Source organism: Otolemur garnettii, unplaced genomic scaffold (genome assembly GCF_000181295.1).
Source record: "Otolemur garnettii isolate 467f Iridium unplaced genomic scaffold, OtoGar3 scaffold00033, whole genome shotgun sequence".
In the NCBI taxonomy this organism is placed as follows: Eukaryota; Metazoa; Chordata; class Mammalia; order Primates; family Galagidae; genus Otolemur; species Otolemur garnettii.
In genome coordinates, this window is record NW_003852428.1 from 14,030,065 (window position 1) to 14,044,900 (window position 14,836).

The 14,836-nt window shown below is 38.0% G+C and overlaps 1 protein-coding gene across 6 annotated transcripts in view; it reads left to right on the top strand.

Moving 5' to 3' along the window:
• The window catches only part of CTNND2 (catenin delta 2), an 889,124-nt gene that overhangs the window by 519,158 nt on the left and 355,130 nt on the right, over window positions 1-14,836 (top strand). For all 6 annotated transcript variants that reach the window (XM_003789546.2, XM_012805017.1, XM_012805013.1 and 3 more), the window contains one exon: window positions 7,216-7,471. In XM_003789546.2, the coding sequence (XP_003789594.1) occupies window positions 7,216-7,471 (256 nt within the window). The remainder of the gene's footprint in view (window positions 1-7,215; window positions 7,472-14,836) is intronic.

Genomic DNA, 14,836 nt, shown 5'->3' on the forward strand with positions numbered 1-14,836 from the left:
TTGGTCTAGATTCTGTAGGTGCCTGGTACATCAGTTTGGTCTAGATTCTGTAAATGTCTGGTACATCTGTTTGGTCTAGATTCAGTATAGTTTTTGTCCAATGTTTCTTATTGATTTCTGTCTGGATGATCTGCCCACTGTTGGAAGTAGAGGTTATGTTCCCTGCTATTATTATATCACAGTCTCTCTCCCTTTAAGTCTAATAATAATTTTCTTTGTTCTAAAATTTATTTATATGACTATTCTCATTCTTGGAAATATCATAAACATATAGAGAGATGAATATATCAAATTCATAGCATAGAATGCACTTCACATGGGAAATGCTTATTTCTACAGAATAAAAATGGTCACTGCACCTATGGTTCCAAATCTACCAGGTGCCAGGTTCTTTCCCTGAATTTCAGTGCCTTAGCCAGGTAAGGTACTTTGAGCACTTAACCGTCTTCAGAGTTTCTTTTTAGTCTCCTTCTGTGGATGAAGAATGTAACACACCTTTGGGGCCATAACCACATATTCCCAAGTATTTGATATAAAGTCATTTAGTGCTTAGATGGTGGAGCAAACTAATTCTGTTCCTTAGCAAACAAGTCCTTGCACCCAGCCTAGCTCCATATGGTTAAGCCTCCTGCAAAGCCACATGAATAAGGATCCCACCTGGCTCTCTAGAGACAGGCTGTGCAGCAGGGAGACCTGCTGAGGTTGCACCATGCAGCCTCTCCTTCCTGCCTGTCTCATCCCGTGACAAGTCTGCTCAGTCCCCTCTTTCTGCCTGAGGTAAAAAGAAGAAGTGAGTCCCCCATGGATACGTCAGCATTCCCCACCCAACCACCCCATTTCCATTTGTTCAGGGAAGTTTAGCCAACAGCCTTCATCTGGGTCCCTTTCCTCTTCAGTTGAAGGCGATTTTGCTATACTTCTCCCTGGGGAAGAAGCTGAAGAAAATGACAGGACAGGTTCTGAGGAATATTAAAATAGAGAGAGTTATTTCCAGGTAATGAGGATTTAACCAGGGACACTATATAGCACATTAATTGTTAGTCCTCTTTGGCATCTGCAAGCGTATGATGCTTTAAAATGTGCAAAGTGAATTAACTGGGCATGAAGGTATCTAACAAATCAGCAAGGGGTGTAAAACACACAGGTCCTTTCTAAATTTTCCTTTTAGCTCTGCCCACTGTTCTCTTCACTGCTCATCTGTGAAATGGTCAGGGTGGTGTTGGTCATAATGCTACCTGCCACATAGGCTGTTGCAAGCGTTAGCTGAGATAGTGTGTACAAGCTTCTAACATGAGGCCTGGCACAGCAGGAAGCTGTAAATAGATAGAGCATCTGTTATTACCCTTTCCTAATATCTATGCAACATAAGCTTCCCCATTACCATTTGAAAATGTGCTAAGAATGGTAAAAAAGCGTGACTGTTTCATCACCCTCATCATCCAGGGATCATGACTCCCATTTCACATAGTTTAAATTAGAGGGAAACCAAAATGTACAGCATTAAATATACATATAAATATGTATAAGTGCATACATATGTAGGACTAAATGTGGAGTCTTTTGATTTCCATTTTATCTATTCGCTTATTTACATTTTAACTTTTATATCAAATTCTACAAACCTGCTTCAGTCCGTTAGGCTGTGACATAGCTGTAGCACTCATGGACATGTGGCAATTGCTAATGATGGAACAAGATCCTGTTTTTGGTAATCGCTAGTTGAAATTTTTTTCTACTAATTTATATTGTACAGACCTAATGAAGAGGTTATGATTTTAAATTCAGTGAGAGAGACAACAAAAAAAGAACTGAAAATTGTTTGAGGATAGGGTTTAACATAATTTTCTCTTTCAAAGACATCTACAATATATTCATACACGTGCTCCCACATTCAGTTGGAGAACCAGCATTGTAAGTACATGTTCAGTGCCTTCTTTTCCAATAAAAAGTAGTGTAAATGACAATGACATCAATAATAATGATTCCATCACTACTAATAATCATGCACTCAATGCCTCTCTCCCTAAAGATAATATTACATGAAGTTAAAAGATGATGTTAAATTTATCCTTGAATATTTCCCCATTGAGTTTAGTGTGAATCAGCCTGTGCTCAGTACAGAATATTGGAACACATTTATAGTTCAGTTCTTTATGACACTATTGGAAATATGTGAGGTTGAGGGCTAAAGATTCCAAATTCCTAAAATAATGAAGTTGAACTCTCTTTAAGAGAGTACAGGGCATGTTCTTGGACCCATTCTCACCAACACTGTTCTAACTTCCTGAGCTTGCAGAGGGGGCATTCTTGCCTTATTGTATGTTTATTTTTTTATATAATATGTGTAAATATATTTTGATTTCACATTTAACTGTGAAGATAAATAGTACAAAAACAAAACTAATCCTTTTTTCTTCCACTTTGTTGAACTCTGTTTTTATTCCCCCACCAAGTTTCTTACTGTTTACCCAGATTATTACACATTTTATTCTGTTCTCCTTTTTGCTGTAGTCCATTAATAATGCATGTCATCATCTATCATAAAGCAGAAGGTTTCCTTTTATTAAGAGGGATGTGCCTTCCCCTCTTTCAAATAAATATAGCACATAAAACATGTCTTTATTTTTCCTTTATAAACTAGCCATTTATTTGTATAGCTCTACCGAAAACAAACAGATAATTTCATCCACAGCACAGGTGTCTGTTGAAGTACCCAGTCAGCTGCTGAAGAGGCCACTTGTTCAGTCTCCCAAGGAGACCAGTGGTACAGTTCATTGAGTTCTCACAACTCACTGAAGGGAGACGGGGTTGTTTGCAGAGCGGCTGAGAGGAGAGGAGCGTGTTTACAGAGCTGATGAGGCGCCTTCCCCTCCAATGTTTGCCAGGAGTATTCTCACCTGGATAGAGCAATCCTACCAGGAGGACAGCTTGGCCAACTGAGCTCTAAAACTCATACGAGGAAAATGTGTTCAACAGGACAGAAATTAGGAGAAAATTGCACTAAAAGAAAGTCTTTTAATATTGCAACCAATATTCACTTACCACTATTAATGGGGAGCCAGGATTTGCATACATCACATCACAGTCTGGCTAGTCAGTGCAGGAAGGGAGGTGGGACCCTGAATCTTTACGGGGCTCCCCCTTGATGCCATAAAACAATCCCCTGCTCTAGTACCAACTGATTTCAACATCATTGATGGTAATAATAATAACAATAGCTCATTTATTTAACATTCTCTATGTATTAGTTATTTAATGCTATTCATGCATTTAACATAAACTATGATCCATTTAGGCTGTGGGATTGTTTATTGTGTATGCTTCATAAAAACAAATGTGTTACATTGTTACATGACTGATGATCGATTTGAGATCTCTTAGATTCTCCCACATTTTCTTGCTTGTGATCCATAACCTGGTGTCTAATGAAGTATGACTTTCTCTCCATTTGTATTGAAATTTTACATTTTCATTGTCTTGATTAATCTACTTTATTTTAATTTGGGAATACCAAATTTGAATTCCGATTTTATGTTTTAATTTTTTCATCATCTATCTTGTTTATCCAAAAGAAGTTTAAAGCAGGGATTCAGGATTGGCCGTTCACCAAAGGCAAAAGTAGAGATGTGGTCATGATTCATTTTAGCGTGTTCATCCTAGAAGTTGTTTATCTGTCCCAGATTTCATATCCTTCTCTTTTCATAGTGGTGATATCAATGATTAAGACTCAAAACACTATAAAATACAAATAGGATGATTATATTGCTTTTCTTTGATTTTCCTAGAAATGAACAAAGGTGTTTTTTTTTTTTGTATAGATTTTTCTGTATTTTTTCCTGCAGATCTCAGTAAATTCACTTTAATGAGAAATGGTCTAAATTAGTTAGCACACCAGTTTGTAATAAGTTCTTTCAACATAATATTGTCTTAATTCCTTTTATGAACCAATCTCTTTTCTGTACATTTAGCAGACATTTTCGTTAACTTTAGGCCTCTGGTCATTTTTCTAAGTTTTATTACCCTACTAGGTAATTCAGTAACAGGCGTCTTTGAGGTTTTAAGCCAAGTGCAGTAGCCATGGTCGTTATAAGCGTAAACTTTAGAAACTGACTTCAAGGGTTTGAATTCCTTTTATACCCAGCTATCAGTAGACCCCCGGTAAGTTACTCAGTGTCTTTGTGCCTCAGTTTCTTATCTGTAAATTGAGAATGACATGTTTACTCTGTAATACGGTTATTGGGGGAAGCATTAATTCACACAAATAAAGTGCTTAAAACCCTACCTGGCACCCAGAAGGAAGGACCGTTTGTTCTGAGGACATTTGCATAAGCTTCTTTTGTAATGTCAATTGTTTTCATCATCACTAAAAGTAACAATAATAACAACAATAATAATAATAGATGATTTGTTTTTAATTATGTCTATATGAGGTATTTCACAATTTTCCTGCATTTAAATCAGATAGTGATCCCATGAAGCCATTCCATTCTCTTCACTAACCTTGAAACTGGACTTGGAGAGCTCACTTAATGTGTCCAATGCCAAGAACTGACCAAAAGGTCAGGAACCCAGTTCTCTAACTCAGAAGCCAGGCTCTGAATGTGATCCATGACATTTCCCTGAAAAAAGACCAAAATAAAACACAAATAGCAACCTAAAACTATTCATAAACTGTCTTCAACCTTCTCTTCCTCTTCACATCCTGAGATATTGCCTTCCTATTTCAGCTTAATTAATTGAATTTCCCACCTTATTTTCACATGTTGATCTCACTCACCTTATATTATGCACAATTTTTTATCTGCTACTTGGCAGTATTTTAATTACATCCCCCCCTTGTTATATTCATTTCATGTATGGTCCTTTGAGAGATTTTCTTTTGTGTGAGCAGTCAGATTGTTCCCCTTACTTACCCTACTTTTTAAACATTTGTTTAAAATGTTTCTTTATTTCGGTGTTAGTTCCTGATCTCTGCCACTTTGTCCTTCATTCCTGTTAATCACGGTATCAACTGTATGAATAATGAGTAATTTTGTATAGAAAATGGGTATTTACTGAAAACCATTTTCAGCAAGATTAAATGTTGATATTTTTATTTTCTCAGTGGAAAAAAAATTGCACATCTGTGAGAAATGGCAGGCATCCTTAGTTTTCCCCTTCTGCCCTTGATTTTCTGGCGAGCTTATTACAACTCTTAGAGAAAATGGAAGTTTGTTTGCCCCTGTACATTTGTTTCCACGAGCAAGTTTATGTCTTGGCAGAATTTTAAAACCCTTTTCCCCATAACATAAAGCATATTGTTTATAAATTTTGAAAGGTGAATTTTAATTAGGCATACTAGTAATATTCTGGAGGAATTATAACCCCCCCCAAACTTGCACAAAGTCATAAGACAGGTATCCTGATTATGTACTTAGTACTTTTTTTCCTAATATGGTTATTTTGAGCCTTAACACGAGGGCGACCCTCCTTTTTTCAAAATACTTCTGCTCTAAAAACATATGCAGGTTTTGTTTTGAAAGGTCTTCTTAAATAGTTTTCCAGTTTTCATTGCATCTAATAACCTACTTACCTAATTTTTTGTTATTATAGTATCTTCATCTTATTTAAAGGTCATTGGAATAAGAAGCCAGGAGCTCTTAATTAACAGTCCTCTGTGATAGAATGTATTCCTCCAGTTTACTTTGCAACATTTTGTCATTGTGACACAATTTTCCTAACCTTTTTTCACAGTTATTTTCTCAATGCGACATAATTTCTTTTGTGTTTGACTTGGCATATGTCCTGTAATGTAAATGAAGTCCTATTATTATCCACTGAGAAATGTCCATAGAGTTAAGAGTGATGAAGCGGGATTTATATTTGGAACCTAATTCCACGTAGAGCACCCGTGACATCAATGGTCACATATAGATACTGCCTCTGTTATGGTTATACTCCGATCTGCAGTGCCAGAAAGCCAATGTCTGCTATCGATCATGGCTAATAATTGTTGGAACGGTTAATAACTGGTCACATGCTATTGATGTGGAAGGTGCTATTGTAATTCTGTATGTCAACCAACCCGTAGATGTCATTTTGAGAACTGGATAAAAATAATGACATGAAATGATCTAAAAAGAATCCAGGAAGGAAACAAAAAAATTGAAATCAGTTTGAAAATAGTCAAACTGATTTTAGTAACTGGTGTAAAATCTTCTCAAAACAATTTAGACACATTGAAAAGATGCAAATAGTTTTGGAAAAGCCAAGTCAGCTCCTTATTCTGCCTGCCTTGCAGTTGGGCTGCTTTTTGCCTTTTCCCTTCACCAAATGCTGCTCCTGTGACAGCTTTCCTTGAAAAAGTTGTACGAAAAACCTTTCAGGAGCTGCTTTACAGGAAGCAGAACAGGCCTGCATGGAATGTTCTGGCTCCGATTATGGAACTATGAACCCCACCCCCACACACATACTCCCTCTCACTTTTTTTTATTTTCTTCTATTCAATAAAATTAACTACTTTTTTTTTTTTTTGAGACAGAGTCTTACTATGTCACCCTCAGTAGAGCGCTGTGGCATCACAGCTCACAGCCACCCCCAACTCTTGGGCTTAAGCAACTCTCTTGCCTCAGCCTCCCTAATAGCTGGGACTACAGGTGCCCACACAACACCCAGCTACTTTTGTTGCAGTTGTCATTGTTATTTAGCTGGCCCGGGCTGGGTTTGAACCTGCCAGCCTTGGTGTATTGTGGCTGGCGCCGTAACCACTGTGCTGTGGGGACTGAGCCAAATTTTTACGTTTGTTTGATGCCCTTAATATAACTAATGCGACGTTACCTGAACACATTTTGAATTTTCTGAGCTTGAACAATGAAGAACTAACCTCCCGCCTTCTTTAGAAAGTAATCCCTGTGTTACTTCTGGGTTTTCCTTTTGCACAGAGCTTGTATTTCAGATGAACACACCTCTTGGAGGTTGGTAAAGGACATATATGCAACAAATGCGTTTATTCCCACCCCGTACCTGAAAGGTTTATTGTGGAAATAACGTGCTCATTGTCATTTTACTGGTAATATTGAATACATTGGTTCAAATGTGATAGATTAATTTTTTATTCTTTCAAACCCCTATTTTTTGTGTGTAACTCCCCCCTACCCCACCCCTGCCTAGACCTGGTTAACCGTTTCTGTGAGCAGGTCCTCAATTTTTTGCTTTGTCCCTACTTTCCTGTCCTAGCCCCATCTTCCCCCGGTGTCGACTCCGTCCCCTTGCAGCGCACAGGCAGTCAGCATGGACCGCAGAACGCTGCCGCCGCCACCTTCCAGAGGGCCAGCTACGCGGCAGGCCCCTCCTCCAATTACGCAGACCCCTACCGACAGCTGCAGTACTGTCCCTCCGTTGAGTCTCCATACAGCAAATCCGGTCCTGCTCTCCCGCCTGAAGGCACCTTGGCCAGATCCCCGTCCATTGATAGTATACAGAAAGATCCCAGGTGAGTATAAAACTTCTTTTCCCCATATGATGTGTAAAAAGGTTTCATAATCTCTTCAGGCGTTTGGTGGTGTTGTTATTATTACTTTTTACATCACAGTGTGTTCATGTCACTGGCTGAGTGTGAAGAGGTGGCTTTCTTTGGTTTTGTGCTTTTTTGTTTGATTTGGAGGATTTGATGGAGGACCGTGAATCTCTGGAATCTTCTGTGGCCCAACACCAAAAAAATAAAGATGATCTTTTGATGAGAATACCTTTAGGTGTGTGAGGTTGAGCAATTTGATAAGTTATAGGACAGACCTAGCCCTCTTTAATGCAGCGCGAACTGTGGATTGAAGATAATGTCATTTGACTTCAAAGTCATGGTCTGAGTAATTTATTGTCTTGGTAGAAATGTGTTCTGTCACCATGTATATTTCTATTTATCAGATTGTAAAGAGGTACAGCTACCAAGTTATACTGAAATTGAAATTTGAGAGGCTCCATATCACTTGCATTTCTCTATCTGAAAACAAATACTAGGATGAGGTTATTTAGAGACTGAAAACTCGACGATACTATATTAGAGGACGCGTTGTGGAGGTATGCTTCCTTGTCACTTTATTCCAGCAGCAGCACAGGGTTTGGTAATCCTACTTCTGAGGTTGGGCTTGAGTTCCTGTAGACGTTCATGATGTTTTACTCAGAGCTATTGGATTTATGCTGACAGAGGCCCGTAGATAAAGATGTGCATCTGTGTACACGATAGATACAGGTTAGAGTTCTGGTTTTTCCTGGTGGTGGGGCAGGTGGCTTGATTCTGCTGGTGTACTCACAATTCCTCTCAAGGAATTTTCACTGAGGGAGTACACAGGTTCCTATGTACTGTGTTGAAGAGTTTGCATAGATTCTTTTGCAAAGAGAAATCACTCCTACAAACCTACAAGGCAAAATGGGATCATTTTACAGTATTCTTTGAGATAACGACTTCAGTGCAATTCAAACCTGTTTGGAGGTTCAAAGTTAAATATTGAATTTGGTATAATCTCTGCTATAAAAGTGAATTGTAATAAGTGTTTACTATTAACTATTGGAAATAAGAAGTATGCTCACATTTACAATGGACGGTGTCCTGGTTATTTAGGTTTTCGGTCTCCACAGTAGGCTTCAGAATTTTGGTCTTGAAATCTTTCCAAAATCTTTAAGTATTGTCAATACATGTGGCTAGAATATTCTTCAGAAAACACCTCAACGCTCTGTATTCTTAAACAATATTTCTTGACGTGCTCCTGAAAAATGTATAAAAGTAGAATAATAGTAAAATCTTAAGAAGTGCTAAAATAGAAATATATATAATAGAATTGGCATTGCTTGTATTTGACATTGTATATTTCAACTGAGAGCAAACATTTTCTCTCTAATGGGAAGGTTTTAAATTTTCGTATTAAGGGAATTTAGCTTACTAAAAAAGCACAAATATGTTTCTGTAGCTTCAGCCTAACTCTGTATTTATACCGTGTGTTAAATGCATTTTATTTTGTTTTATTAAGTGGCATATCCTTTCCATTTTATGTGGCCATCACTTTTATGGCCTTTTTCCTTCTCCCAGTACATTGTCACGGCTCTTACTTTTTCAAGTTATGGATTATGTCACTTATATTGAGTGTCCAATATAAACCAAAACAAAATAAATAAATAAACCACCAATAAGAAATGTTAGAATGAATAACAGAATATTGGTCACTGATATTTTGTATGTGTTAAACTGATAGGCAAATCACTGTTATCTGAATTACAGGTTCAGTATAATCAAGAATAGTAGTCTTTGACTATAAATATGTGTCAATTCTGAAAAATTTATGCCATTGTTCTAAGCTCAGACCTCTAGAATAAATAACCAAACCAGTTCTAGAACCAGAACTGGATTGTTGTGGCTTCATATACAAGGGCCTAATTGCCTGGCATCATATAAAAGATATAGAGTATAATAATAATGCCTTTCTCATAGGGTTTTCTTAAAATAAAGGCGTGTGCTCAGAATGTTCTCTTTTAATGGAGGGAATTTCCATATTTGAAATTCAAGCCCCAAACATAATATGGCTTTTAAGACAATATTTTTGCATCTTCCTTCAAATAATGACTTGGTGAATATTGTCAGTCTAGTGCACTTAACCCCTAAGGCTTACAATAATTTATTTCAGCATTATGACTTCTCATTTAAACTTTCTCAGTCTTTTGACATCTTTTAAGCCTTTGAAATAGACATACATATGCTTCGGAGAATTCCTTGAAGTTTTATTTACGCGAGTCCCTTTGCTATCACACACGTATGTTGATGGCACATTACAGTGTTCAAAGTATTCACATTTGATTAACCCTCCTTTGTGGGAAGAAACTGGTATGTTACATTCCGTGCCTTAACTAAGGGGACAATCCGAACATTAAATGACTTCACAATGATGTTGCTGCCGGGTGGATACAGCAGCTACCATCTTCGTTTTTAGCACATATGGAATCCACGTCGGGGACCATGTTGCCACGAACATTTTTATTTCTTTAAAAAAAGAAAAAGGGAAATGAAAGCTTATATATACATCTTTTATGATTATCTTCAGCAGCTGAATGGTCATACTGGGTAAGTGTGTGGGAGTTGAGAAGAATGAAGGGAACCTCACAGGCTGTCTGGGATGCGCCAGCGTCCCTGGAGGGGCCCTCTGCACGTCTAGTATTTGTGGCATTTTTCATGTCTTTCCCTTCCTGGTATCTACCCCATTCTTCTTACTGCAGAACAGTATATTTTCTCTATTAAAGGGTTTTATTCTCATTCAGTGAGAAGTTTTTAAGCAAATACTGCATTTAAAATAAGAATCTGAAGTCATGAGAGCCCCGATTCAGGCATTAGACTTGAGACCAGAGAACCTTGTTAGCTGTCTGTTACTCTGAGCCACAGGATCTGAAAGGACTGGTTTTTAAAGGGTTAGGTTTTTCTTGTTGATAATAGTTCAGTCAAATGGATTGTGGCAAAACTTTGTTGTTTTTAACTGGTCATCATGTACAAACGAAGAGCAAAACTGTTTTATCCAAAGAGATGGTGAAATCCAGTTTCCTCTATAAAGTCAGCAATCACTGCAAAAAAGAAAAAGTTTTTGTAAATATCTATATAATTTACTTCACAGTCATATTTGCTGAAAAGTTTAAATTTGAGTCTCTTAAGGATTGTCATTATCTCTTACACGTTTTGGGGCACGACACCAAATACCAAGTTCTACATGCTGTTGTCTTCAAACATGTAAGTCAAATATAAATCGTAAGTTATTTGAGATGTGTCAGTATGCCGGTAGTGATAAGTCATAATAGCATTCTTAATTTTAAAACTCAATTGATGAAACAACTAGAAAAAAAGGCAAGACATATCTGGGTGTAGTATAAATGTTCTTGTCTATAAAATAAGAAAAATTATGGCTAAGATATTTTATTGGTATAATTTAACGTATAAATTGTACCAGTAACAGCATCTTTTAATCATGTTTGATTAATTCCTTTTTAGGATATTGTAATCCTGGATATGCACTATATCAAAAGCAATTTTTCAAACGTGCAAAATGAGACCTGCCATAAAACTCTTATCTTTTTTCATTGTTATTCAGAAATGAGTAACAATTTCAGCAGAGAAATACATAGAATGGCACGTTTTTAATGCTCACATTGGGCCTAAATTAGCAACTGTACTTTTAATTGGCTCTGAGTCCCATTGCATGGGGTTGTTTTGTTTTAAGCCACAGTATTTGACCAGTAATAGAAATAGGCACCTTTAAATAATTATTTGTATGTTTCTACTATATTTTATCTTCTATTTTGAGATATTACCAAAAATTACTTTACTGTTGTACATTATATTACTAGATTTCATCAATAAGTATTACTTATAAATATTTTATCATTAGGCAAACCTTCCTTGGTAGGTTTGGTAAAAATACTTTTCATTCTTTCATTTACGTGCTCGCAACACACAGACACACACACACACACACACACACACGGGTGCACACGTGAGTATATACCCAACTGAATACTCAGAAAACAAAATATGCTGTAACAGTGCTTTTAAAAAGGTGAATATTTACAGACATTTTAAAATCTTAAAGTTTCAACAATACCAAATAAGTTAAACTTCAACAACATAGCTAGAGTGTTTGCATGTGTATATTTTTTTAAGTCCAGTTCTAGATTGATGAATTTCTGGAGAGTTTGCTTTTAACTTTAAATCCCCATTTAAAGTTAAACCATTTCTTTAACTATGGAAATGTCAGAGAGGGAAAAATACTGGATTCACAATTCAAAGACGCTTACTGTTTGATGAGCACTTGGCGGCCATTTGTCATTTACGCTATTAGCAAGCCCAGCACCCGGCCATTTAGCCTTCGTTTGAATGTCTCTAGCTATGGGCCACTTGCCATCTCTTGAACCATTTTTGTTTTCTTTGAATAATTCAAACACTAATTCATACTAATATGAAAATCGGCATCTCTTGGAAGTTCATTCCCTGATCTTGTTTCTGACCTTTGAAGTCTTGGAGAATATGTCCGACCCCTCTTCAGATGGTTACTGTTCCTCTCACAGTGTCTCAGACTTGCATTCCTGGGCTAGTTATAGCTGTTCCCTAAGCTGTCATTTCTGGCCCTGTCGGGGCCATTCCCCCTCACAATTCTGCTTCACACATTAGTGTTACCTTGAGCTAACCTGTGTTCATTGTAGATTTTGTTAACACTAAGGTGACAATATTCTTTACACTAGTGTCACTGATAAAGATGATAATTAAATGAAGTGATCTGTTCCGAGTTTAGTGTTAAGTCTTTTCTATTCATTATTTAATTTAATATTCCTGAATCCCTATAACTTGAGTTTTTATAATGTCTAATGTTTTATACTTGGGGAAATTGAGGCTCATATAGCTAGAAACTGAACCTAAATCTGAGCAACTTCTATTTTTATGTTTCTAATTGCTGTGAATATTGATACATTATTAGATGTAGAATCTAACAAAATGCCAAGTCTTTTTCACATGTGACTTCTGCAAAGCTCTCACTCCATCATCCTTATGATTAATTTTCTTTTTACCTTAAATGAGGGACATTACATTCCCCTTTTTTGAGGTGAATCCATTACTTGACACCATAGAAATATTTTCTGGGTCCTTATTTTCTTACCCAGTATAGCTAGTGTTACCACTGCTCCATGTCCTTCAGAAATTTGAATGTCTTGTTATGTCCTCAGAGAGGTTTTATCAAGGTTTTATCCTCAGAGAGCCAGCCATAGGACAGAGCCCTGTAGCCCTCATTCCTGTGGACCTCTTTCTCCAGGTGCATCTGAGGACACTGTAAATACATTCTAGGTGACTTTTCTCTGAAAGATTCCAGAGTGGATTCTGCAAGTGTGAAAGCCTCAAAACAGCTTAATTCTTTAAGGAGCTTTCATAATTATATAACAGAGAAAGTTGCATCTGCAAATGACCATGGTGCTTTAGGAAAATAAGACAGATGAGACCAAAGGAATGTCTTCTCTTTATAGGAAAGGAGCGGAGGGATTGGCATAAACCATGGGGTAACTGGTAAAAACAAGATAAAGCTTTCCGTGCTATGTGAATAGTTAAAAAGAGGGGAGGGCTGGGAATGGAGTGGGAGAAGCAGTGTGAAACTCTTAGGCCTGCTGAAGGCAGAGCCTGGGGACCACCTGGTGGGAAAGATCAAGAAGACCACTAATAGCCCCCTGGCCATGGCATTCCCCATCAGGATCCCTGGAGTCACAGAGGACCCCCGTGAGGGCCACAGGGGGGCAGCAGGGAGCAGGGAGAAGAGGAAGCTGACAACTCGGCCCCTGTGGCCAAGAGAGAGGATTGGAAGATGGAAGAGAAGACAGCAACCAAAAGGATTTTTTCCATTTTACAAAAGGCTCCTTTTCAAGAGTCCTTCTATCACTTGAAAGGAATGTTCACACACAGTACTTGTCTGTGCTAACACTGATTCTTGTCCATACCCAGAATACGATTTTGCCACCCATCATAGAAACCACTTGGAAGAGTAAACAATTCTGTTTCCAAATTAACAACTCATCTCCAATGCTACACCCCCACTTCCTTTATATGAAAACAGGTTGCGGCATAGGGGCCCAGGGCCCAATGGCATTATGAGTAATTAAATTTGGACAGTCATGACTGCTGAATGACTAGTTAATTAATTGTTAGCAGGTGCTATATTGATTGTGATGGTAGAAACCTTTTTCTGTGCTTCTCTGGTATACAGACTCTATTCTAGAGAACCAGTCCTTTTTGTCCCCTCCCTCAAGGGCTGTCAGTAAAACAGACTGTCCCCCAAGTTCAGTAGGTGAGCATGAAGCATGTAGCTCACAGTTGGCTCAAGAGCTGACAATTCACAGGGTTTCCACTTCCTGGCCAGACCTGCAGGTATCTGAAAGAGTGTGAAAACCATGTGTAAGCTCTCTGCAGTGGGCTGTGTGCTTTCTGGACTTCCCAGTGCAAAACTCAAATCCAAGCTAGCTAGAGCCAACATACAGGAGCAAACACTGAATGTGCATCCTCTCCTTCTCCTCAGTGTGGCTCACTGTCCCTCACACGCCTGACACACACAGGTGTCCCTCCCCACCTATCCTCTCTGGAGGTGGCTCTCTGCTAGTCTTACTTGTGTTTGGTTTCCATTATGAAGCCAAGAACTACGATGTTCTCCATCACTTAACTTGTATCTCTAATACTTAGGAGTGGCTCTGTCATATATGTTTGTAGTATCTTTCCAGAACTTTCTTTTTTGACTTTTCTCCCTGAAGCCAACTACTCTCCCTGATTCAGAAACACAGATATTTTCCTCTCCCCTGAGTCAAAGCAACTGAGACATTTTGTACTAAAATTAAATTATCACAAAATCTTTACCAGATAAGCTTATTGGAGCAACTAAATCTGATGTCATCCGCTATCAAAGGTATCTTGGATCAATACAAGTCAGAGCTCCGTGTAAGATTTCAAGCACCTTCAGTTATGATTTAAGGTACTCAAGACAGTGACAACACATAAAAATAAAAGTGTTAGTTGTTTACACCTGTGCCCTCACAGAGGCCCTTGTGTGATGCACCTGTGTGGTCTGAGAGATCCAGGTATCTCAGGCTGGAGAGGGAGCAGGGCCGTGCAGGTGAAGGTGTTCATCATTTTGTGAGGCAGCAGCCATCAAAGACCATAAGTGAGAGGACAGTTTCTTGGTGGAGAGGATCTTGCTCTTGACTTTCATTGTAAAGAAATGCTCAGAATATCTGAAAGCACAAAAGAAGTATGAATATTAAAAATGGTCCCCCTTGGAAACAAACTGAGAACCAAAACAAGGAG